The sequence below is a fragment of the Antedon mediterranea genome, chromosome 6, assembly GCF_964355755.1.
Source record: "Antedon mediterranea chromosome 6, ecAntMedi1.1, whole genome shotgun sequence".
Classification (NCBI taxonomy): Eukaryota; Metazoa; Echinodermata; class Crinoidea; order Comatulida; family Antedonidae; genus Antedon; species Antedon mediterranea.
In genome coordinates this window covers 24938124-24962296 of record NC_092675.1, presented here as the reverse complement: position 1 = coordinate 24962296, position 24173 = coordinate 24938124, and the positions used below count along the sequence as shown (strand labels likewise).

Genomic DNA, 24173 nt, shown 5'->3' with positions numbered 1-24173 from the left:
ATTATATCGTTATTTAAATTACAATGCACATAATTAGTATATAAATGGCCATAACAAATTAAATATTTCAGTATTTCATGAACTATAATTATTGTTGGTCTATGGTATGGAAATTCATTTTACACAAAGCTCTTTTTAAAATAAAAACATTTCATTTCATTTTATTTATTTTTTCTCAGATATAAAAGAAAACAATATAGACAGACAGGATTCCCAAAAGTGAACTAAACCAAACTATCAAGTGGGTCTCCAAAACAAAACATAATCATCCAACAATAAAATACAAATTTACAACAATAGAACCAACGAGAAAGATTAAAAAGTTCAAATATTAATACAAAAATTACCCTAGACATCAAACACCAAACACATTCTTAGCAAACTTGATGAATAAATGTTACTGAATCCTGATTGACGCTTTCTTCTTGTTGAATATCAAGATATTTCTCAATTAGTTTCCATTTTCTATTTGTTTCCATTTGCGCCATGTCCCGTTCAAACTTTCCGTCCGAGTAGCTTGCCTCACGATCCAACCAATTTGTTCGGATATTGATAACAATGAAACCCCCTATTTATTACAAAAATAAACAAGATCAAAATTGTATCTATATCCAAATTAATGTTCATGTAGTTAGTGTAAAATGTTTTCCAGAATTATGTAATTATAGTTAACGGTAATTACATACCTGGTTTTACAACTCTAATAAATTCCGGGAAAACATCCGATTTTAATTGGTTGAGTGCAAACCCACCGACACATACTAATGCATCATAGCCCTCTGTAAAGTATATACAGGTAGGTCAGGAAATAAAATTCAACAAGAAAAAAAAAGTTAGATTAGATGAGGTAAATGGAACCAAACAAGAAAAATCGAAAGAAAGATTACGGGCAATCAAAGAATACGTTGATATAGACTATAAAGATAGTTTTAACATCATCACCCTACAGTGACCAAACATCACCATTAACAGGGTTGAAAGTCGTAAAATATAATATATTATATACAAGCAAAAATCAACAGATAACAAGACAACATTTAAATATTACTGACATTAGACAAAACCTTGTGACGGAAACAAGCAAGTGAATAAAAAAAAATATCAACAGATCCATCAATTTTACATAGTGAGTGGTATAACATTTTTAGTAATATTTACCCTCCCTCTTGATATAGAAAATATAGCAGGATTACGCAATTGATATTGTGGAACAGAAATAGGAAAGTACACTTCAAAATTACCATGAAAAATTGATTTCATAGCCTTAAAAAGAAAAATTAAATCAAATAACTTACGCCTATCCGCTAAATTAATAATAATAATTAATAAGAACGTCTTTTGGCGTTCTTATGAAAAATCACCTTAATTTTTCATTTTGAATGACTAAACAAATAAATCTCAAACGGAATCAAATGAAATGTTCGTTACACTCTGTAATACACCGAATTGTTTTTTTAAACATTCAACACACCACAAGGTAATTCAATCTAATTTTCTCGTTAAATACTCCTTTTTAAAATTGTATTTGCACCAATTCAGAGATTAACATATTATTATATTATTTACCATTGTTGGTATTCAATTTGTTGTCACCACCAAGCCATTGAACATATAGATGTTTGTATATGTTCTTTTTACGAGCTACTTCTGTACTTGCTACACTGCCATCAACTGCATCGATGTTGGTATAACCAGAATCAACCAGCTGAAATTATAAAGGACACAATCAGAAGTTAATTTAACCGTGTTTATTTGAGATTATAAGTTTGTATTGAGATAGAAATAATTGTGTAAGTTTTGCTTTTTGTTTCAAATTGTTATTTTGTTGGGGGGGGGGGGGGGGGTTGAGGGGGTTTGAAAATGAAATTTAAAGAATGAAATGCGAAAAAAATTTAAATTGAATTGCTTGGACTTTAGATGATGGGTCAATGAATTGTTGGAATAGAACAATTTTCTTCTTATCAAATCAGATATTATAACTGTTTATCTGTAAGTATAATCTGAAATTAACTTGCTGTTGCTATGTTAATGATTTGGTCAATAAAATAGTACTTACATATTCGCCTACAAGGCCCGTTCCTGCTGCGACATCTAATATCCACGCATCTTTTGACTTAACATATTTGTTAAGTAACTTTACAGCAATAGAAGGACCGACGTATCCAAAAGATTTCACTGCCTAATTAAGATATATTTTACTTTGATTTCATTTAAAAACATCAACATTGTTTAGTACAGTTTGGTTTTGACAACTCATAAAATGATTTATAAAGATTTTAGACCTACCTGAAAGTAGTAGACAACACATCTACATAATTGTATACAATTGTGTACAGATTTGGTTTTGACAACTCATAAAATAATTTATAAAGATTTTGGACCTACAGTACCTGAAAGTAGTAGTAGATAACACCTCTACATAATTGTATACAATTTTAGAGTGTATGTTTATTATTTCTCTTTTCAATGTACCTTTAATTTACCATTTAAGTAAAAAGTACAACTGACATTAACTCACTTTATCGTACTGTGGAGCAAAATCATCATAGAATTGTCCTAGTTTTTCATGCGTATGTAAATCTTTCAAATTTGATACGAACTTCTGTATCTTTTCTTTCGACCAATCAGCCATCGTGAACTAAAAAGCAGTAGTTATATTTCATATAATAACAGTGTTAATATTATTTGTTTAAACAAATCACGAAGTCTTTTATTATTACTCTAGTAGCTAGATCAACTTTCGTATGCACTTTGAGGTCCAGAGAATTTGACTCCAGAAATTGGTTTAGGGTGGTCAAACAATCATTTTTGGCTTGGTTACACATTTTGAAAATGTGGCGAAAGGTCAAAAGGTCAGGGTGAAAGGTCATAAGACCAAACACCAATATGTCCTTAAATCTCAACAACTAGTGGTCACAGCGAAGTAATTTTGGTCTCAAATTGATCAGAAGGTATACATTTATATTCAGTCTAATGGGACATTTTAGTCAAAAATGACCGGAAATGCCATTTCTGACCTTTGACCCACACCTCAGGGCATGTATGTATCTCCGTAACTACTGATCGTAGACACTTAAATTTGGTCTTAAATTGTTTGAAATAAATATTTATTATTTGTAGCACATTTTTAAAAATGTTACAAAAGGTCAAAGGGTCAAGGTCAGAGGTTATATGAACAAATAAAAATAGATACTTGTATCTCGGCAACCACTCGTCGCAGCAAGTCAATTTTAGTCTCAAAATGTTCAAAAGGCATGCTTTCATATTCAATCTAATGGGACATTTTAGTCAAAAATTATCAGAAATGCCATTTCTGACCTTTGACCCACATATCATGGCATCTTCATATCTCTGTAAGTACTGGTCTTAGAAACTTAAATTTGGTATCAAATTGTTCGAAATATACATATTTACATTCATTTTAATAGAAAATGTGGTTAAAAGATGAACAGAAATACTATTACTAATGTTTCAAACAAAAAACATATCTCTACATAACTTATCCTTAGACAGTAATGTTATGCAATAACTGATACTTTAAATTGTTTCAATTTCAAGTACTAGTTATTGCTGACCCCAAGAACATTGATAGAAACGTCAAGCTCAACAGTTCTTTTCAGAATGCTAGAAGTAACTTGCCATGTGTATCCGATTAAACTCCCCGGGCATTTATTGTTCAAAGGGGTTTTTAGGGGCAGGGGAGGCATCTTTATTTGTGGTATAATATGGTAATATGTATAATCAAATAAATACCACCTAGATGTAAAAAAAAATACAGCACAATTAATATCAAAAAGTGAAAAAAATGCTTGGTAAATTGTAGATTATGGTAGTTAATGTAATGTGTTGTGATACAATCATTGTGTAAATGCATGTGGCGGGCGTATTCCACATGTAATGGTGTTCTATTAGAGGGAATGGTGGCGTTTATTTGAGAGAGGCTTTTATTCAAAGCGGGTGTTAATTCGAATAAATACTCTAATTTTAATAATTATAATTCGTTTCTCAACTGATAAAAGGTACTTTACATGATTCGTTGTTTTCTTTATGCTTTTTAACGAAATGTTTCTGTCTTTTAGAATAAAAGTGACACTGTCATAGATAACATTAAATGGATCTTCTCTTCCAGGTGCCAGTATAATGATATAAAACAATGACACATCATTATCCTGACACAATTGCACTCATAATGGATCTTCATTCTATCATCTGTTTGTTTGTGACTACAATTTGACAACAATCTTTTGCATATTTTTAAATGCCAATACATAGCTTCATTACTATTGTACAATATGTCCAGCTTTCCTGAAAACACCCTTGTGTACAGTGTTGTAGTATGATTTTATCATGATAACTTCTGATGCTTTTATTATCAATGAATTCAGTACCTAAAACATGTCAAAGTTTCTAGTGGTATTGATAATAAATCTCCAGAAACATATATTGTTTTATTATCTACACTGGGAACAGACTTGTATAATATACACCGACAAAACTTATATTATAAGTTTTGTCGGTAACATTCAAAAATATTATGCAACAGTGTTACGGAATCATGACAATGAATTGGTCTATTATAGTTGTCTGTGATACCTTTTATTACATGATTGTACTTGCAACAGGATAGAATGAGGTTTAATCCAGTTATTATTCTTATTATATTAATTTTTTTTTTTTTATCTGGGGTGTATTTATTTGATTATACATGTTACCATTATTACACCCAAACAAAATAAACGCCTTCCCTGAATAACTAAATGCCCGGACCTTTTATTCGGGTAACTATAGTAAGTTACTTCTAGCATTCTTAACTGTTGAGCTCGAGTATTTATTCGAATTAACACCCGCTTTGAATAAAAGCCTCCATTCCCTCCAATAGAACATCATGTGGAATAAACGCTCCGCCACATGCATTTACAAAATAATTGTATCACAACACATTTCATTAATTACCATAATCTACAATTTACCAAGCATTTTGACATAATGTTATTTTTTTATATTAATAACTAATTATACTGTTGTATTTTATTATGATCAAAGGCTTTAACCCGTCTCAGCCAAACTCAACTCGGCCCCACGTCAACTCAGCCAAAAACTAATTAAAATATGGAACGCAAAAAGTGCAAATAAATAGGACTGATATAACAAACAAATGTTAATTAATAAATAAATTATTTTCTTCAACCGAAATCAGAGGAAAATAATAGAGACGAAGTACGAATGTTACAGAGATGAATAATAGTAACGTTTCATACTTTAACGTAACCTAGTTGACGTGAGGCCAAGTTGACCTGCGGTCGAATTGATTTGAGGGAGAGTTGACTTGGGGTCGACTTGAGTTTGGCTGAGACGGGTTAAAGCCTTTGATCATAATAAAATACAACAGTATAATTAGTTATTAATTATGATATTGAACATTTTAGATTTATTAGACTCTTTTTCCTATTGTTATTTCTACTTTCAAAGACCTCAAAAATATAAAATGTACTTAGGAATTTGACTGAAGAAATGATTTGCACATTTGTAAAATACCTTTTGCACATTTAACGTAAAAACTGATCGTTTTTACATTTAAAAGCGTGATTTTTGCACATTTGCGGTTTATAAATTTTTACAGATTTGCTCATTTGAAGGTAAAATGTTTGCACAAATGTAATTGTTTGCACAAATGTGACTTTTTGCACATTTCACGGCTCAACAAACCCTCTTAAAATAGTTCTGCGACCGCCCTGATAAACCATTGGTAAGGCTACTTTGTCGACGGTCTTAGTTTTAAATTTACTGAAAATCCAAAATGAACTTGCTGTATAAAACAAACAAAATTATTCAATCAAAGAAGAAACGCTCTACGAATTTCCGTAGTAAATTATGGACGTTCCCAACTTTGAACCATGTTATACCGGTAGCAGAGCAAAGTTTGCTTCTTTCTGCAAATTGTCTTTGTTTTATTTTGGAGTGTGATTTAAGCAACACTGTTGCTTCCTAAGAATAGACAGGAATACTGTGTTCAAAGATGCGTTGTAAATGGACTGATTGAAAAGGCCAAGACGCGGTATTACTCTAGTCTGGTTAGTGACTGCACAGGTGATCAAAAGAAACTTTTCAATATAGTAAATAAACTTTTACATCACTCCAAGTCATCGGTCCTTCCTTCGTCTGTCTCCGATGAAGCTCTTGCTGAAAGATTTTCTGTGTTTTTTGTAAATAAAATTAAATCAATTCGTGATTCACTAGAAAATGAAAATACTGGCGAAGTTATAACTGCTTCTGATAAATGTAATATATCTTATGGTTTAACTAGGTCTATACGGTTTTCTCAGTCCGAACCTGCAAGTGATGAGGAAATTTTAAAAATTGTCAAAAATTCTCCCTCTAAATCGTGTGCACTTGACCCGGTACCAACTTCACTGATTAAGAAATGTACTTCTGCATTTATTCCATTAATCACACATATTGTTAATAAGTCTCTTGAAAGTGGTTCTTTCCCAGAGTCTCTAAAAGTCACCCATGTTCGACCCACATTGAAAAAAACAGGTCTAGATCCCGAGATTCTGAAAAACTACAGACCTATCTCGAATCTTAGTTTTTTAGGAAAAATAATTGAGAAGGTTGTTTCTAAACGGATTTTGTCGCATGTACAAAAACATGGCCTACTTGATCCGTATCAATCTGCCTACAAAGCGCATCACAGTACTGAAACGGCATTACTTCGTGTAAATAATGACATCCTACGTGGGATGGATGATGGAAAGCTAACTGCTCTAGTATTATTAGATTTAAGTGCAGCATTTGATACGGTTGATCATTCTGTGTTGCTAAATAGACTCAGTACTTATATTGGTATTGAAGGAAATGCACTTGATTGGTGTCGGTCATATTTGGAAAAACGACCTCAACACGTATGTATTGGTGATGCTATTTCAAAAGCTTCTTTTCTAAACTTTTCGGTACCACAAGGATCTGTTCTTGGGCCGCAATGGTTTACTATTTATTTACACCCGATACGGGATATCAGTGGCGTATCCAGGATTTTGAAGTTGGGGGGGGGGGGGGGGGGCGGGAATTGCCAATTTGCCGACAAAATTGGTGTCATTATCTGCTGTACATACACGACGTCTCTGATCAATATATTTTCTAGGATTACATAGTCATATTGTCTTATATGGGATAACGATGCAAAATTAAAACCAAACCAACATTATCTGTTAGTATGTTGTATTCATATTACAATAAAGAAAGAATTAGGAAAATATGATTTGTAGTTTTCGAAATATAGGGTCTAAAACATCGCCGAAAATGATCGTTTTTAGCCACGAAAGAAGTAAAACAATTTGCGGCCTCAGTCGACAATTCTATTAACTACGCCATTTTTGGTTAAAATAATTACATTTAATTACGTTTTTTAGTAATTTATTTTATATATCACCATTGCAAATATCAATAAAACATGTTATTAAATGCTTATAAAATATATAAAGTTGTTTACTTAACGGAATTCGGACAAATTCATTGCTCTAACTTTGTGTAGTAACGATCAGAGAGATTCATGGTACACGCGCGAGAGAAAACATTCCGCTGCGGGTGATTCCCTAATTCACCAATCAAATCAGCTAGAATCCTAAATCATTCAACCGTGAGCAATGCCAATCGCGAGAAAGCTCAGCTTTGATTGGCTTACGATGACATCATATCACAAAATGGTGGTTTTGTAGTTGAGCCTCACGGAATATTCTGTTCCAAAAATGAAATAGGGCCTATATGGATATTTTTTATGGTATATGTGCTTTTTCTTTAAAAATTTTGAATAATAAAGGCTTCATATCGAGAAAAAAAACGGGTTTTTGGCACTTATAATAAATATATCTTAGACAAAAAAGCACATGGCATGTGGAACTATATAATCTCTTAGCGTAGGAAGACATACAAATCCCAGGTCATGAGAGGCTCAACTGCATGCAAAAACAAGGTTTTAGGGTAAGGTCAAAGACTTTTGAGTAAACAATCTACCGCGTACGGCCGTACGTACGTGCTACACATTTTTTACGTGTTTCGTTAGATGTAATGAAAATAAAAAATAGTTGATCTGAAGGGATCAATGATGATATGATATGTAAATAAACAAACACTCAAAAGAATTATGTTTACAGTTCAATTATTGTCAGAATAAATAGTTTATTTTTTTTTCCCGGCACCTTTGTTTGCCGACGGCCGCGATGATGTGCCGACGGAAACGAAATCAGGGGGGCCCGGGCCCCCCGGCCCCCCTACTGGATACGCCACTGATCATAAGTAGGCCTAAATATGATCTGTGCTATCATGTTTATGCTGATGATACTCAGATTTATATTTCTTTTAAACCTACTATGAAACACAGTGACATTTCTTTGGAATTGCTCCAACATTGTATCTATGAATTGCGTGTCTAGATGAAAAACAACTTTCTTAAATTAAATGATGAAAAAACAGAATTTGTTCTCTTTGGATCAAAACAGCAGTTGGAAAAACTGCCACCAAGCTTTATTCACATTGGTGAAACCCAAATTGACCCGGCTAGGCAGGTTAGAAATCTTGGGGTTGAAATGCTATTTCTGCGTCGTCTTTTCACTTGCGAAACATTCGAAGGATTCGTAAGTTTATAAATGAGACAGCAGCTAAACAACTTGTTCATGCTTTTGTCACTTCACGACTAGATATGGGAAACTCTTTGCTATACGGGCTACCACAAAAACAACTCCACAGGCTCCAACTGATTCAAAATACAGCGGCACGAGTTGTTAAAAAATTACCAAGATATGGACACATATCAAATACTTTGGAAATATTGCATTGGCTCCCTGGGTGTGTAGAAAGCGACGACCTCGAATTGGACGACCCCAACGACCCGGGCGACCTCGAATTGGACGACCTAGAATTGGACGACCCATAACACGAAACCGACGACCCCTATAATAGCCTAGCCTAGCCTAGGCCTAAGTATGGTATAACATCCCAAAGCCGAACATAACCAAAGATCTTTAAACCATACCTTATATAATACTCGCAAGCAAGCAATTGATTGAAAAAATACAGAAATATCGCCATTTGATACTGAATGTGTCGACACGAACAAACGAACAGATATGGAACGCCAAGAGTGCATCATTAAAACTGCATTCGACTCGATTAGCACACGAAATATCATAAACATGACAAACCAGGCCCCTTTTACAGCGGCGGGTAAGGTTTGACCAGCTCCATGGTTTGACCATGGAGGTATAAACATATTTTTATACCTCCATGGTTTGACCGATGCATACTGTGAAATGTAAAGCTTTCTTATGGCCCTCCCCATGCAGGAATTAGGCCAAGTTGAGCCGCCGACAAGTTGAGGCGCCGCCAGAAAAACGTTATTTTCTATGAAACGCCAAATGCTTACTTTCGCCGGTGCTCGTTTCTATTTAATAGAAGTTCTATTTATATTAATTATTAGATATAACGATGTATATTCCAAAGTTTATATATCACGGTTTTTAGTATATATTATTAAATATTATAATTAAAGAGTAATAATTATGAATATCTGACTTGTAGATTCCAAAATATAAGGCCTAAAACATGACCGAAAATGATCGTTTTTAGCCAAAAATCACGTAAACATGTTGCCCCCTCAGGCGGCAGTTGAAGTAAAATAATTGCATAAAATCACCGTTCTTTAGTAAAATATTTTGTGTATTAACATTGTAAAATTCAATAAAATATGATATTAAAAGATAGTAAATAAAAAATAATAATTATTTAACCTCATTCGAAGAATATCAATACTCTATTAGTCCTGAGAGACAACGTGATTTTACGTGGTATACACGCGAGAAAAATATTATGGAGTGCACTGCATTTTTACCTTGAAAGATTAAAAACAATTAGATTATTAAATATGACTACTTTCCTTTGCTGTTTCAAACCAACAAAATTGTAGTATGTAATTATTATTTATTTTCATGACACAATAAACCTAAAGACCATGAACTTATGTAGGGCCTACTAGGACACCACTCTATCACTACGCGAAATGTCGTAAAAGACGCACTGGCCGTTTCATAGAAATTACCGGCGGCTCAACTTGTCGGCGGCCCAACCGGTCATATCCCCCCATGGACATGTTACGCTGCTTGGTAGGCCTATAGTGTTCGTTATAAGAAGACTAGATGTAATTATACGTCTATGGTTTAACCATGTATTGTATAATATTTATTTCTTTTTAATTTATTTTTAATATGTCAAATGCAGTTTTTAATGATGCACTCTTGGCGTTCCATATCTTTTCGTTTGTTCGTGTCGACACAATCAGTATCAAATGGCGATATTTCTGTATTTTTTCAATCAATTGCTTGCTTGCGAGTATTATATAATAAGGTATAGTTTAAAGATCTTTGGCTATGTTCGACTTCGGGATGTTATACCACACTTAGGCCTAGGCTAGGCTATAGGGGTCGTCGGTTTCGTGTTATGGGTCGTTCAATTCGAGGTCGTTCAATTCGAGGTCGCCCGGGTCGTTGGGGTCGTCCAATTCGAGGTCGTCGCTTTCTACACACCCTTGGCTCCCTGTTAGGTACCGCATTGTTTTTAAAATATTACTCTTTGTTTTTAAGTCTATAAATGGCATGGCTCCTGAATATATTTCTGACATGCTTAGGCTGTATGTTCCCGGACGTAATCTGCGCTCTAGTGACTCGCTGCTTCTACATCAGTCATGGGGTGACAGAGCATTCTCCGTTACTGCTCCTCGTCTGTGGAATGCTCTACCGAGCTCTATAAGATTTTGCAAAACTGTTGATACTTTTAAAAAATTATTAAAAACACATTTATTCATTAAGGCATATGGAAATCATGAGGTTTCTTAAAGTTGTTTAGACTTAGAATTGTTTTGTATACCTCTTCCTGGCCAGCATTATCTTTGGGGTGCCTCTGTCTTGGTTGTTGTCTGAGCACCCGGTCGTCTGTGGCAAGGCAAATGTGTATCCTGCTCCTTTGTTTGGTCACCTAGGTAGGGGTTCGGGACCGCGACAGAACGACAACGGATGGGGACCCTCCAAAGAAATTGCATTTTATTTGTCAGGAATTTGTATGATTTATTTCTTTTTTATTTTTAAATGCGCCTTGAGCACTCTGGAGTGGTATGTGCGCTATAAAAATCTTATTATTATTTATTTATATTTATACAGTGTTTATAGTGGATAAATGAAAATAAATTTTGGAAATTTTGTGGTTTTACCTTCTGACTTTATTTAGCATTTAAACGTAAATCTTCTAATTGTAACCCTGGGTTATTATTCTTTGATTGTTTTTTAGGGTGGGTAACTATTAGAGGGGGTTACTATAGAGTAGTGGGTTACTATTACTAATCTTAAATCTTATTACCGGCGGAATAATATAGGCTACACAATACTCGGTTTGCTAGCGCACAATAGAGTGACATTTCCGGCGAACTAGCGGTTCCATTTATCATGAATATTACGTGCGTGAGTACCATTTGCGGCCATTTAATCATTTAACGACCCCATCGTGACACGTGTCTACAGCCCTGGACTCTTTGGGCAGCCCTCTTAATAGTCCTCCAGAATAATCTTATTTTTTGAGCAACATTCTAGAGCTCTGTCAAAAAAAAGGGTCAGTTGCTATTACTGAAATGGCTTATTCTTCCTACCTGTGGATGGTTGTTACTTTCTCTCTTCGATATCTTGTTCCTTTCAGACCTGATGTGAAACCAACAGAACGTTTCGTTTCCACCTTTTATACTAGCAAGTTTGACGAATAATTCACAGTCGAAATAATCCGTTATAAATCCTCTTAACGTCATCAATTGTCATAGTCGTTCTCTAATCTCTTTCTTTCTCTCTCTCTCTCTCTCTCTCTCTAATCTTCTTTTATTATTATTATATAGTCCATTAAAAAGTAGGCATGGTAACCCATTTTTTATGGATGTATTTGTTCGTTTGATATAGCCTTGGTTGAATTGTTATTCAATATATTATTATGAAAATAACGAATATAATATTTTATTTATACGTTATATATATTTTACATTTTCATATTTTTTATCAGAAAATTCAAGGCTTGTATGCAATTGAGTCTCACATAAACAAAGAGATAATAATAGGCTTGGGTACAGCATTTTAAACAAATTGTAAAATTCAAATATTAAAATATAATATTTAATATATAATTAAAAAAAAACAAAAAACTAGAAAGCCATTCCGAGAGTGCATACCTTCGCCTACTGTAAAATTCTCCTACATAAGATTTCTCTGGTAAAAAATATATATTTGTGTGTGTCTTAATGCTGTTTGTGATTTAGGCTAATTTCACTACAAGCATGTGTATGCTAGTTTGGTGTAATGGTTATTTATTCATTCAATCTTTTATTTCGGAATCTCTGGTCCATAGAAAGTAAAAATTACATATAAATGAAATAAAATAAACAAGACTAATTACTACTACTCATCTCAGGATGGCATTCCACCTGGATGGCATTCCACCTGGAGAGCATTTTCGACTTAACTAAGACATTGTTTATAATCGTTGAGACTAAAACATTTTCGCTTGCATTTAGTCTACCCATCAGGCCATATATTGATTTTTTAAACAATTCATAAAAAGAAGGAATTCTACATTCCGTAAACATAAGGCTGGCACTGCAATGTCGAGGCCTTTGTAGCAACATTCTTAAACCATTATTGTAGCATACCTGGAGAGATCGCAAGGTACCCTGATTATAGTTATGTAACAAGCCTTTTAATTAATTTTAATTAACAATAGCTTCAGTTGACTAACAATAGAACAGCAACGCGAAAATCAAACGAGTGAATTTGAAAAGAAATAGGTTTTTTAAACTACTTGCATAAAAAAACGTGCACATTAAATCAAATTATGTTTCAAAATTACAATCACAAATTATAACTCTTGCCTCTTGTACAAAAATGAAGTTTTTTGGACAAGTAGTTCTCGAGAAAATGCAATTCCAGTTTACTTGTTACTTTAAGACTGCTCGCCGGCTTTTGAAAAATTCTGTCCTATCTTTTAACACTAGCAGGTCTGAAAAGTATACTAAAAATTGGTCCAGAATTGGGACCATGGTCCCAAAATGTAATGGAATGGTCCTTGACCACATATCTATCTGTATATTTTGGTAAATATCGTAATTAACTTTTGAGTAATCCTGCTAGCAAACAAACAAATAAATGAAAGCACTCAGAAACTGAGTGAAGTACTTGGCAAAATAATATCCACTGACTGGGAGCATGTTTGTTTTTGCTTTTGGTATTAGCTTTACATGGTTAAAATCCTGCTGGGGTTAATAATTGGTTTAAATAGTTTTTGATACAAACAATTCCGGCATTGCAACAATGACCTTTCTAAAATCAAGATTGACCAGAATAATGGTCGAGGAGTGTCTTGAATCTGTGCCGATTTGCGGCGCCTCTGCCTGCCAAAGTTAATACTATACTTGGCAAAATTCTTTTTTGCCAAGTAACAAACACACGCTACAAAATAATAATAAGTGTCTATATTCATGGAATGGTACAAATAATTTTTTTGAGAAATCAACTTGCACAAATAAAACAATAAACACCATTATTATTAACACATTATTATTTAATGACTGACATACTGCAAGATGATTACATGGCCACAAACTTTCGGTATCTCTCTATACTAACACATTAAATAGGTTACACTTTTATTATAATTATTTTACAGTAATATACATAATGATAAGACAGACCAAATATCTCAAATTAATGTTTGGAGTATAAAATATTTTATATAATTTAAGCAAATCAACCAATTACAAATTTAGATATCTTAATAAAATTTAGTTTGAATACACTTAACTAAAAGTTTAGGGTTGGCCGGAAGCGATTTTTTTTTTCGTACATAAGTTGGGGACCCCTTATGTGAAAGATAGCCGAACTACTTCCTAAATATAACTAAACAACAACAACTAACTAAACCTTACCCTCTAAATAATCTCTCTCACTATAAAGTAAAAAGAAGTTGCTCATGGAATTCGAACCCCATACATCGACATGTAAAGTCCATAGTCTAATCCATTCGACTACACAGACGGCAGAAAGCGTTTGCATTGGTGAATTGTAGTTAGCCCAATTCTTACGTCAAACCTTATGGATATGATTAATTAATATTCATGTTTATTTTGTGACGTGTCATGAGGGTCCCCAACTTATGTACGAAAAGAAATATCGATGCTCAGGAAAACATCTCATATTATAATAAATATGTGTACAATTCTGTATAAATCCTTATGCCAGTAATCCTATTATTGTAATTCTATATCATTTAAATTGAAAACAAAATCATATTATCCATCGACTACTCAACATGTAATGATGATTTGTCAGTTTTATTACTGTAGTGCAATGGTACAAATATTTCATCATGAGGTGAAAGATGAAATAGAACATTATATTTTCTTCAATTGCACAAATATAAAAATAATATTCATCATTTATTTTATATAACATTTATAGTATATTTTTGTCATGTTTTTATGTATCAGTTTATACATTTCATAGTTAATGGCACCAAAACAAAAAATATTAAAATAAATTACATAAATGTTATGTATATTTTTTTGATAAAATAAAATTATGTGTTACACTTATAAGCAGGGGATGAGAAATAAGATTTTTAGGGTTAGTATTATTGGTTTGTCAAAATTTTAATTTACTCAATTGAAAAATAGAAAAAGAGATTAATTGTAAAAGTATTGTATAGATATACCTCCAGGACATGGCTTTATAAGTTCTGTCTACACTACCAAACTTTATATGACAGATAATGTCATAATTATATGAACACGATGACATCACTTTACTACCACGTTTGAGCACATCACACTTTCTTATCATAAATGTGTTCTGTGTTCTCAGTTAAAAAACATTGGTATTTTCAATAGGTGGGTGTTCAATTCAATCATTTTTTGGTAAGTACAGTACATTCAATAATGTATCATTAATTTTACTACTTTACATCCTTTACGACATTCAATGTATTGTAGATGCCTGCTTATTAAATCACCATTTTAATAAGGTATACTGCTGCCAGAAGTAAATTTTCTACACAGTGTAATATATTCTTAACGTGTAGTGTGGTTCTGTTTTAAAATCAACATCATAATTTCATCATAACAAGTTTGTGATCTCAACGTGGCTATCATCTTCCACCACACCATCAGAACTCTTGACACCATTGTTCTTGATAACAACTATAAAATGGTAGACATCTGTGGCTGTTAATGTAATTTGATGTACTACTATCGCATACTATTTACCAATGTTGTTGTTTCTAGTTCACCAAAAACCCTGCAGTTGAATTTAGCTAAATAGGTGCGTCCGTATCATTACCAATTCTTAATAAATTTCCCACATCTTCATTTTCTGAGTTGTCTAAAATAGATTCTTGATTTTGTGGTGCTGAAACTGAATTAGATATACTTCCTATACTATCACTTGAGATTTCCAAATGTTCTACTTTAGTTTCAATTTGATTAGATTGAGAGTTTTCATTTAAAGTCTGCTGGTCTAATACGACACTAGACGCAGATTCATCACTATTTGCATTAGGCAATTCAGCTGGATTATTACCTTGTTGACCACTAGCTTGAGTGTTGGGGTTTCGTCTATTTGACATTTGATGATGTATATTAATATGGATATGTCTTTGTGGCTGTCCCGTAAGAGCCGAGAAAGTATTTCTAAGATGTAAATTGTTAATAACACCCATTGGTATCTGCATTACAGTACGTGGTTGTACATTTTGATGTCTTTGAGAAGTGTTTTGACTAGCTGCTTGAGCAATTCCCTGGTTCTCCTGTAAATTGTCATTATCAGGGGCAGCAGGAGGAGGGGCAGCAGCAGGGGCAGCAGGATTGTTCTGATTGGCATCCATCTGGTTCTGATTAGCATCTTGTCCTTCAGCTGGGTTGACATTCGGTTGATTGTTGTCATTGTTGCGATTGATGTTGAGACTAAGACCACCATGCTGGTTCCTTTGCAACAACAGCTGAACTCTAGCCTGTTGTAGTATTGCTGGCAGCTCATAGTGGTGAAAAAAATACACCATTGAGTGCTGTAAGAAATATAATATTATACTATACTAAGATGCATCGTAACCTTGACAATATGAAAAAAAAGTACCATCAACAGTAACAACGTACGAAAGAAAATAAGTATTTTATATCAAAGTTTACTCATACCTTTTACTCAGACTAAACATATAAATAATTATTAAAGTAATGCTTTTGCATCATCATGGAAACATACATGTACAGTATGCATGGTTTATATTCACCTTAGCCTAATCTTTTTATTCGTTGTAGCAGTATTTTAAATTGTATTATTTATATTTTATATTCAATAAAACGTACAAACCTGTATAAACAACCAGGATGTGATGAGAGCAAGCACGCTGTATTGTCCATTAAAACGGTAATGGTATGCATAAAATGCAAAATGATACAGATAGAAAAACCTATAAAATATGAAAAATTAGAGTTTAAAAAAAAAACCATGGTTATTTGCTATGATGATGATTACTGCCTCTCCGCTGTCTGCTGACATTTCCGTTTGGGCTTCTCCGTATATTATTAATATATGTTAGACATTATATATATAGAGTGCTTTGATTTGATGCAATCTTTAATGAAAAACAAATTTATAATCAAGATCATGGTATCATAAATTTGGTGATATGGTAAGACAACATTTTTACTGTAATTACAAATGGGTGAAGTATTTTAAAGAGTGAACTCTTTACTCATAATTCATAAATGTTTTCAAGTGTTAATTTCCAGCCAAAATCCATGGCTTATGAACAGTTTTAGTAAAGAGAAAACATTTTATAAATTGATATTGTTTATTTTAAGTTCGCTGACCTTAACCAAAACTTTTTGCTAATAGTTGTATGGCAACAAATAGCATCATACTGGTCCGCAACCCAAACAATGAGAATAATATAAAATGCTGTTGTTGTATCATTAAAAAATTCTGACATAATTGCTTCCATTCCTAATGAAAGAAAAATAGAAACATTTAATTGGAATATACATGTGTGAAAGCTCTGTCTACACTCACTATCTAACTTGTGTGAAAAAGAAGTGTGTGTCCAAATATGGTAGTGATATGACATCATCATGTCCATATATGGGCACATCACATACAGTTTGTTAGTGTAGACAGAGCCATCTGCCATCACTAATTTGCTCCAAAATTGAGGGCGAAAACTTTTTTTTTTTTTTTAGAAATTTAAACTTAATTCTAAATTGATATTGTTAATGCTGTCTTATTTACAAGCTAGGTATGTTTTAATTACAAGTTAGGTAAAATGTATTAACAAGCTAGGTATAATGAGTATGTCTATAAATAACAAAGTATGACTTACCAACAAGAGCAAGTATAACAGTAAGTAGAGGAGCTGCTGGAAATGCTACTGCTGTATTCATCTCCAACATCTGTAACAGATCAACTACAGGAAGAAAACAATTATTATATAAGACATAAAATAAGACAAATAATAGCAAAGTATCATGGGTTTTTGACAATAAAGGTTCCTCAAATTTGCCAAAAAAAAAACCATCCGAAAAAAGTAGAAAATATGAAAAAGATTAGTGGTCTTTAAAAACCTGTCTCATTAATTATTATTTCTTATTTAATATTACAACCAAAATAAAATTAAAAAAATGTTAAATGAAGATTGTAAAAAATAAAAAATCTTGCAAATGTAATTACATATACATATATATTTATTGTAATCTGCTTGAGCAAATATGTTAAAAAGACTTGTTAAGCCATAACTGAAACTGCTGTTTCACATGTAATAGATGAATGGCAACGACTATTGAAAGAGGAAAGTAAATATAATACTTCAAATTGATGTAAGGCTCTGTCTACACTATCAAACTAGTTTGACAAAAAAAGTGTGCCTAAATATGGTAGTGGTATGCTCAAATATGGTATGATATGACACCATCATGTCCATGTATGGGCACATCACATTTTTTTGTCACATAAAGTTTGATAGTGTAGACAAAGCTTAATAATTACCAATAAAAACAAATATCTGATGATGAGAATATCGAAGTAGCATTGAGATAGAGATTGTAAAGATAAGCATGATAAAGGCAGCAGCTATGTACGAGGATCTTGCCATCCACATACTGACAAAACGATAGTGTTCACCAGTTACAACATTACGCAGATAACCTATCGATAAAAATAAACAGAACCATCAAAGTTTAAAAAGTCGCACATTTTTCAGAATGCACTGGATATTTAATAAGTTTGCATTTGGAAGACTTTTTTGTTTTCTGATTTTAGGAGGAGACTTTTTTAGTTTATGTTTTTGTAACTTGTACTAATCTATATTATTTTTTTTATTACACTAATAATCAATTTTATTTAACCTTTCTAAATGTCTTCATTCACATATTCTACTCATGAATAAAAGATATTTTCAAAAGTATAGAATATTTTTGAATAAAATTCAATATACAGTATAATTTAATTAAAGATTGAATCAAGTGGAGGAAACCTTCCTTTTCTTAGGCGTCACACTTGCCATATGATTGTTTGTTCCTTTGTGTTTTGTCATGCTAATTACTTCGTCATTTACATGCAACCTGTCCTATTGGTATATTAGTACTGTAGGCGTTGTTTTCTGTTTTTATGATGAGAATAGTTCCTCGAAACATGTCTAGACATTTTAAGGCAGTTTGCCTTTTTATCAAATGTCTCACAATTGTGATTTTAACTCAAAGTTTGGTGGAATCATACATGAGGAATCAATATAATAGAACACACTGTACCTTTGTTATCCTCATACTCAGCTAGGCTCTTCACACTTGACATAAGAATATCATCATAACCAAGAAAATCCTCCAAAAAGAAGCGGCTTAGGCTATCACCAAAACATTCATCTTTTAATGGATCTGTTTATAAATTAATAGTTTGTCTATCAACTCATCATTTAAGTTGAATAGCCTAATCCGTGGTGGACAATGTTAGCAAAAAAACGCAATTTTTGAGTGGTAAACGAACTCATGACCTCCAGATCACTAGCCTGAAGATCATACCTCTAGACCACCAAGCTTGTATTTTGGTGTATATGGTTAGATTCAAGCTCTAGGGTTGTAGTGGGTAATGCACAAACAGGATTATAATTATTAACCACTACAAAGTAGCTTTGTGTCAGGATCTAAAGTTAATTGGTTAGATGCCCTACTCTGACATAATTAGGTTATATGCATGATATGCATATAACCTCTTGATTCTGTCAAAATCTTTATTTATTTATTTATTTATTTATTTATTTATTTTTCCTTAGCACTATTTGTCCGTGAATTATCTTGGCATCAGTTTCATCTATCTAAGTCAATTTTTCAGAGTATATTCCTTATGGCCAGGAATCGATGTGGTTATGTTTTCACGATGCGCAATCCAAAATTACGCGGTCTACGCGCGATTTAACGAAATCACGTTTGTAATCATATCTTCACAAACATGAATCACTTTTAAACAAAATTTGGTACTCATAAATTTCAGGTCATATTTCATCATATGGCAATACAATTACGTGCGTAGCGCATATAACGCATGCGTACGCGCGCTTAAAATGTTGAAAATTGTCAGAATTTATTTTCGATGAAATTAGAGTACGTTTCAGGCAATTTTAAGCGTTTAAAAAATTGCCATGAGTGTGCAGATTTTTGCACGCGCACTGCGCGTCAAACGTTAATGCGCACTGTTTGTGTCCGATTACTGTTGTATAACCTTTCTTTAATAATATCATCATATTTTATTCACTTTTCAACGCGAAACAGCGTTATACGAGCACGTCAAAAGTGACGGGCTACGCACGTGTAAGTTAACAAAATGGTGAAAATATGCTAAATTTTAAAATTAATATATATCGTTAGAATGCTCGGGAACACCTATTTTTTATTTAATTTTCTTGAAGTGTATGTATCATATGTATGATTTATTATGAAATTAGAAGAACAAAAGTTGATTAAGTCATCATTAATGCCATATTAAATTTAACAAAATTAATTTCGACAATCAAACAAATTATAACATTTTCTTAGGCCAAAATAACAAACTTAACGTTAACTTTCTTCCTTAAGAAGTTCATATATTAAAGTTAAAAGTATATAGTTTGACAGTGCATCATTTTTTTAAATTTTTAAAGATGTCATCATAGTAAAACATTATAATTCATTGCGGTATGTAATAATCTATCTGCACCAAAGTGGTTACTGCATAGTAAATACACGGAGGAATTTTTCTCCAACTTTTAGTCAGTTGTGTATGGCTCGATGGTCTGTGCTCGTGTCAATGGCATTCAAGGTACCGAGTTTGAGTCTCACCTTGGGAAACGAAATAAGATTTTTTTTTTATTATCCGTATTGTTCAAATTTATTTCTTAGTGTATAGATTATACACATGATTTATAATGAAATCTAGATAAAAAGTTACTTTATGTCTTTATTATTATGTAACAACAAATGCGGTTTATGACATTATACGCAGAGGGATCTTTGATCGGATTGTGATACCGGCTATGGTGTTCGCGTTAGCAAGGTCCTATCATATATTATAAATAATTAAAGATTCTGAGAAAATCAATCAATCAATATATCTTTTAAAAATCAATTATCTTTATTTAAATCAATGCATATAACCTATAATTCGTCATAGTGACGAATTAAATCTAGTTGTATTAAGTATATATTTGATGAGAATCCATAACCTCCAGATCACTGGTCTGGCATTTAAACCAAAACTTTTCATTTAATTTTATTTCATCATTTATTTGGTCTATTTGAGTATATACATTTAAAAAAAAAACTGAAATTGGGGAGACCAGGGTCAACCTAAGTGAACTTAATCACTGTAGCTGACTTAATCACTTAGGGAGCGTGCCCAATTGTTTTGATCACAAAAATCACATAATAATAGGCTCAGCATGGTAATGAGTTGATGATAAAAACTGTTGGTACATATAGTTGCATATTATATTCGAATTTCAAGAAAATCTGGTACCCAGTCATCTCATTTGTTGAGTTGACATGTCCCTACATACAGTATCAATAAACGGCGGGCAGATATAGTGTTAATATGAGTATAGGCTTTTAGTGGGACATGTTAGTAACAATAGTAACAAATGCAAAGCAAATAATTGAAAAACACAAATATGTTACCTAAATGAACAACCATAATTGGTATTCCGAGGCGCTCTCTGGTGGCAGCAGACAAGCGTAGAAACCCATATTCTAATGAATACTCCATGATGTACTCATCTGACGGCCATACTAAAATGACACAAATTCAACATTAAATATCACCATCTGAGAGATTACATACAGGATAATAAATAAGACTGGATTTTTTACTATAACTGACATACAGTATACCGTATTTTAGTAAAAATCTTATTATTATATTATCTTATCTTATTATAAGTGGATAGCCTATAGATAACCATCATAAGTTTGTATACTACAAACATGAAAAAAAAAACTATGTATGTTTCTGTGGGTATAATCCCACCCCACTACATATGTATGTAAAATTGGTCTGAATTTTAGAGGTGGGACTATACCCAGGGATTGGGCTGTATGAACTAAAAATGATGATCGTTCTGCGAAGTGACTTTAAACAATTTCCCTATGATTCAATGGTCTATCTAAATCTATATTAGGGTGTAATTCAATTAGATTTTACTCAACAAGCATTCAAATGAAAATGGTAGTAAGTCATATCATGGACCAGGTCTATGGTCATATTAGTCTTATACATTACTTGCAAACGATGGTGCAAAATTTTAAATTCAAACTGCGGCTTCATAATCAATCGACATGAACTTAAGCGAATTTCTCGCATGCTCGAGCTCGCTCCTGTATGCTTAATGAAGTTAGAGGGTGAAATAATAAACTTGATACCTACCAACATTCGTAAACATTTCCATCTCTGAAACAGTTTCTCTGAAAGGTTGAAAGTTTTTCTCTGGTTTCTCAACATGGGTATATGTAAAGTTTTTACTAGATCCATCTTCTTCTATTATGGTGATATTAGTCTGAATCTCCTTTGACCTTTCTCGGCCTGGATATTCCCAGTAATTCATTGGCCAAGGTGTTGAATCAGCAATAGTAGAACTTTGGAATTCTTTAATAAAATAACATTTTAATACATCTTTGATATTAACAGTTGTTTATATATTGAATTAGATCGTATGTGAATGAATGAATGAGTATTATCATTAGGAGATGGGTGGTGCGCTGCATAAACTTTATTTCCAATTCAATCAATGTTAATTTTCTATCTACCCAACCTTCATTAATGTGTTACAGTAACACTGCTTCTGAATAAATTATGATCATACTAAGGTAAAAAAGAATTATGTAAATATTATTTTTTACAATATTTAATTACAATGAAACATTATACAAATAATGAAAGTTTATGAGTTGGATGGTGAGAATATTTCATGAGTTGAACAATTGACTGCTCTATTAATAAAGCAGGGCTAAACTAATACCGAACGTACGTTATGTGTAATTAACCAATCAATATTTATTTTGTGTACTGTACCTGCCTGATTGAGTTTGTGAGGCTTCTTCTAATGTGCAATCTTTTAAAAAGCAACTTAAGATGCATCTTTTTTCAAAACTTTTGTAATTTTGTTTATTTTTATACTATTGTCAATGTTATAAACATTTTTTGTGTATAATTTATTTTTGATTTGTAAATTATTGTATAGAAGACACCAATTTGTGTACAGCGCTTTGGTCTCTGGGAAAAGTGGTATATAAATTACTAATAAGAATAATAATTGTTTGAAGGTTTACATGGCTAAATTTGAAAAGAACTGTTGAGTTTCTTGACGTTTCGATCAATATGCTTTGATCGTCCTCGGGAGTGAGAATGCAGAAGTCCAGGAAACTTTGAATATTAATCCTCTTGGGATAACATTAAAGTTTTTGCATTTCTTAAGAGATGCAGAGACTCCAATGTTATCCCAAGAGGACTCCGGATTAATATTCAAAGTTTCCTGGACTGGACTAATATACGTGGTGTACTGCAAACTTTATATCAACAATAATAACAATAATACTGTAATAATAACAATTAATAGAATACATACCTGATGCTGGTTCCATTTCCTGTTCTTGCCTACTGACCAACGTGAACAATTTTGGTCCTGTACGATTCCTGAATATCTCCACCCTTAGTATACCATCCCGAGGCCACTTTTCTTGAATATCTACTAGACAGTTTATAGGCGTCCGCGAAAATGCACAATGAATATAAGCTAAAACAAAAAGTACTGATAACGCCTAAGAAAAGATACAAGAAACAAAATGTTCATTATTAAAAAAAACATTATTGGCTTTATTATTGTTGTGTAAAAGTTTACCAAGTTTAAGTGTGTTGTATATCACACTCCTCAAGGACAGTTTAGGAGTGTTAGGCGAGTGATCGCACTCGCTCACCTAAAAGAAAAGGCCTGTTCAATACATCAATTTGAATAAAACTAACCTTAATTAAAATTGCAAATTCAAAGACTCGTCTTACTGCAGGAGGAAAAGCACGAGCATAAGTGATAGCGATCTTAAAAAACAGTGCATGAAACAGCCTGTCTCTAACATTACCAAGAGGAGTGTTGTTATTGTTCATGGCAGCCCTAGTGCCTTGTTGCTGCTCATGATTGTTGGTGGGTGGCATTCTATATAGTTGATGGTTTTTTGTCAAACATGTACTTTTTTGTTGTATGTAAAATTGACCAAGATGCGATTTTTAAATGTCTGAAAATAAGAAATAAAAAATGATTTATAAGTTAAATTATTTCAAATACTTTATTGCACATTGTTTAACTCAAATTCCGAATAACACACTGCTGTATACATCGTAAGCAGGCATTTTCTACTTAAACAATATAAGTGTAGGCCTATTAGTAGTTAGCCTAGCTACAGTAGCTACTAGTTTAGGCCCAAAAAAGTGAACGTTCCACAAAAAGAAAAATCTCCACACACAATTCTTCAGTTACGCGATGCACCACTCTGTGGGGTGCTTAGTCAGTGGAGCTAGCTTAGTCTACGTACGTAGTCTATTTAC

The 24173-nt window shown here is 32.8% G+C and overlaps 2 protein-coding genes across 2 annotated transcripts; both read right to left on the bottom strand.

Moving 5' to 3' along the window:
- Positions 1-103: 103 nt before the first annotated feature.
- LOC140052526 (methyltransferase-like protein 27) lies at positions 104-11764 on the bottom strand. The gene is made up of 6 exons (XM_072098135.1): positions 11687-11764; positions 2519-2638; positions 2057-2179; positions 1567-1705; positions 687-779; positions 104-568 (listed from the first exon to the last, which is right to left on the bottom strand). The coding sequence occupies exons 2-6, from the start codon at positions 2630-2632 to the stop codon at positions 375-377; spliced, it is 663 nt and encodes a 220-aa protein (XP_071954236.1). The 5' UTR covers positions 2633-2638; positions 11687-11764; the 3' UTR covers positions 104-374.
- A 1849-nt stretch (positions 11765-13613) lies between these two features.
- LOC140050874 (membralin-like) lies at positions 13614-23855 on the bottom strand. Its single transcript, XM_072095840.1, has 10 exons — positions 23598-23855; positions 23203-23395; positions 22005-22223; positions 21260-21370; positions 18866-18988; positions 18105-18263; positions 17443-17526; positions 16937-17069; positions 16434-16533; positions 13614-16131 (listed from the first exon to the last, which is right to left on the bottom strand). Exons 1-10 carry the CDS (start codon positions 23781-23783, stop codon positions 15382-15384), a joined length of 2058 nt encoding a protein of 685 aa, XP_071951941.1. The 5' UTR covers positions 23784-23855; the 3' UTR covers positions 13614-15381.
- Positions 23856-24173: the final 318 nt, after the last annotated feature.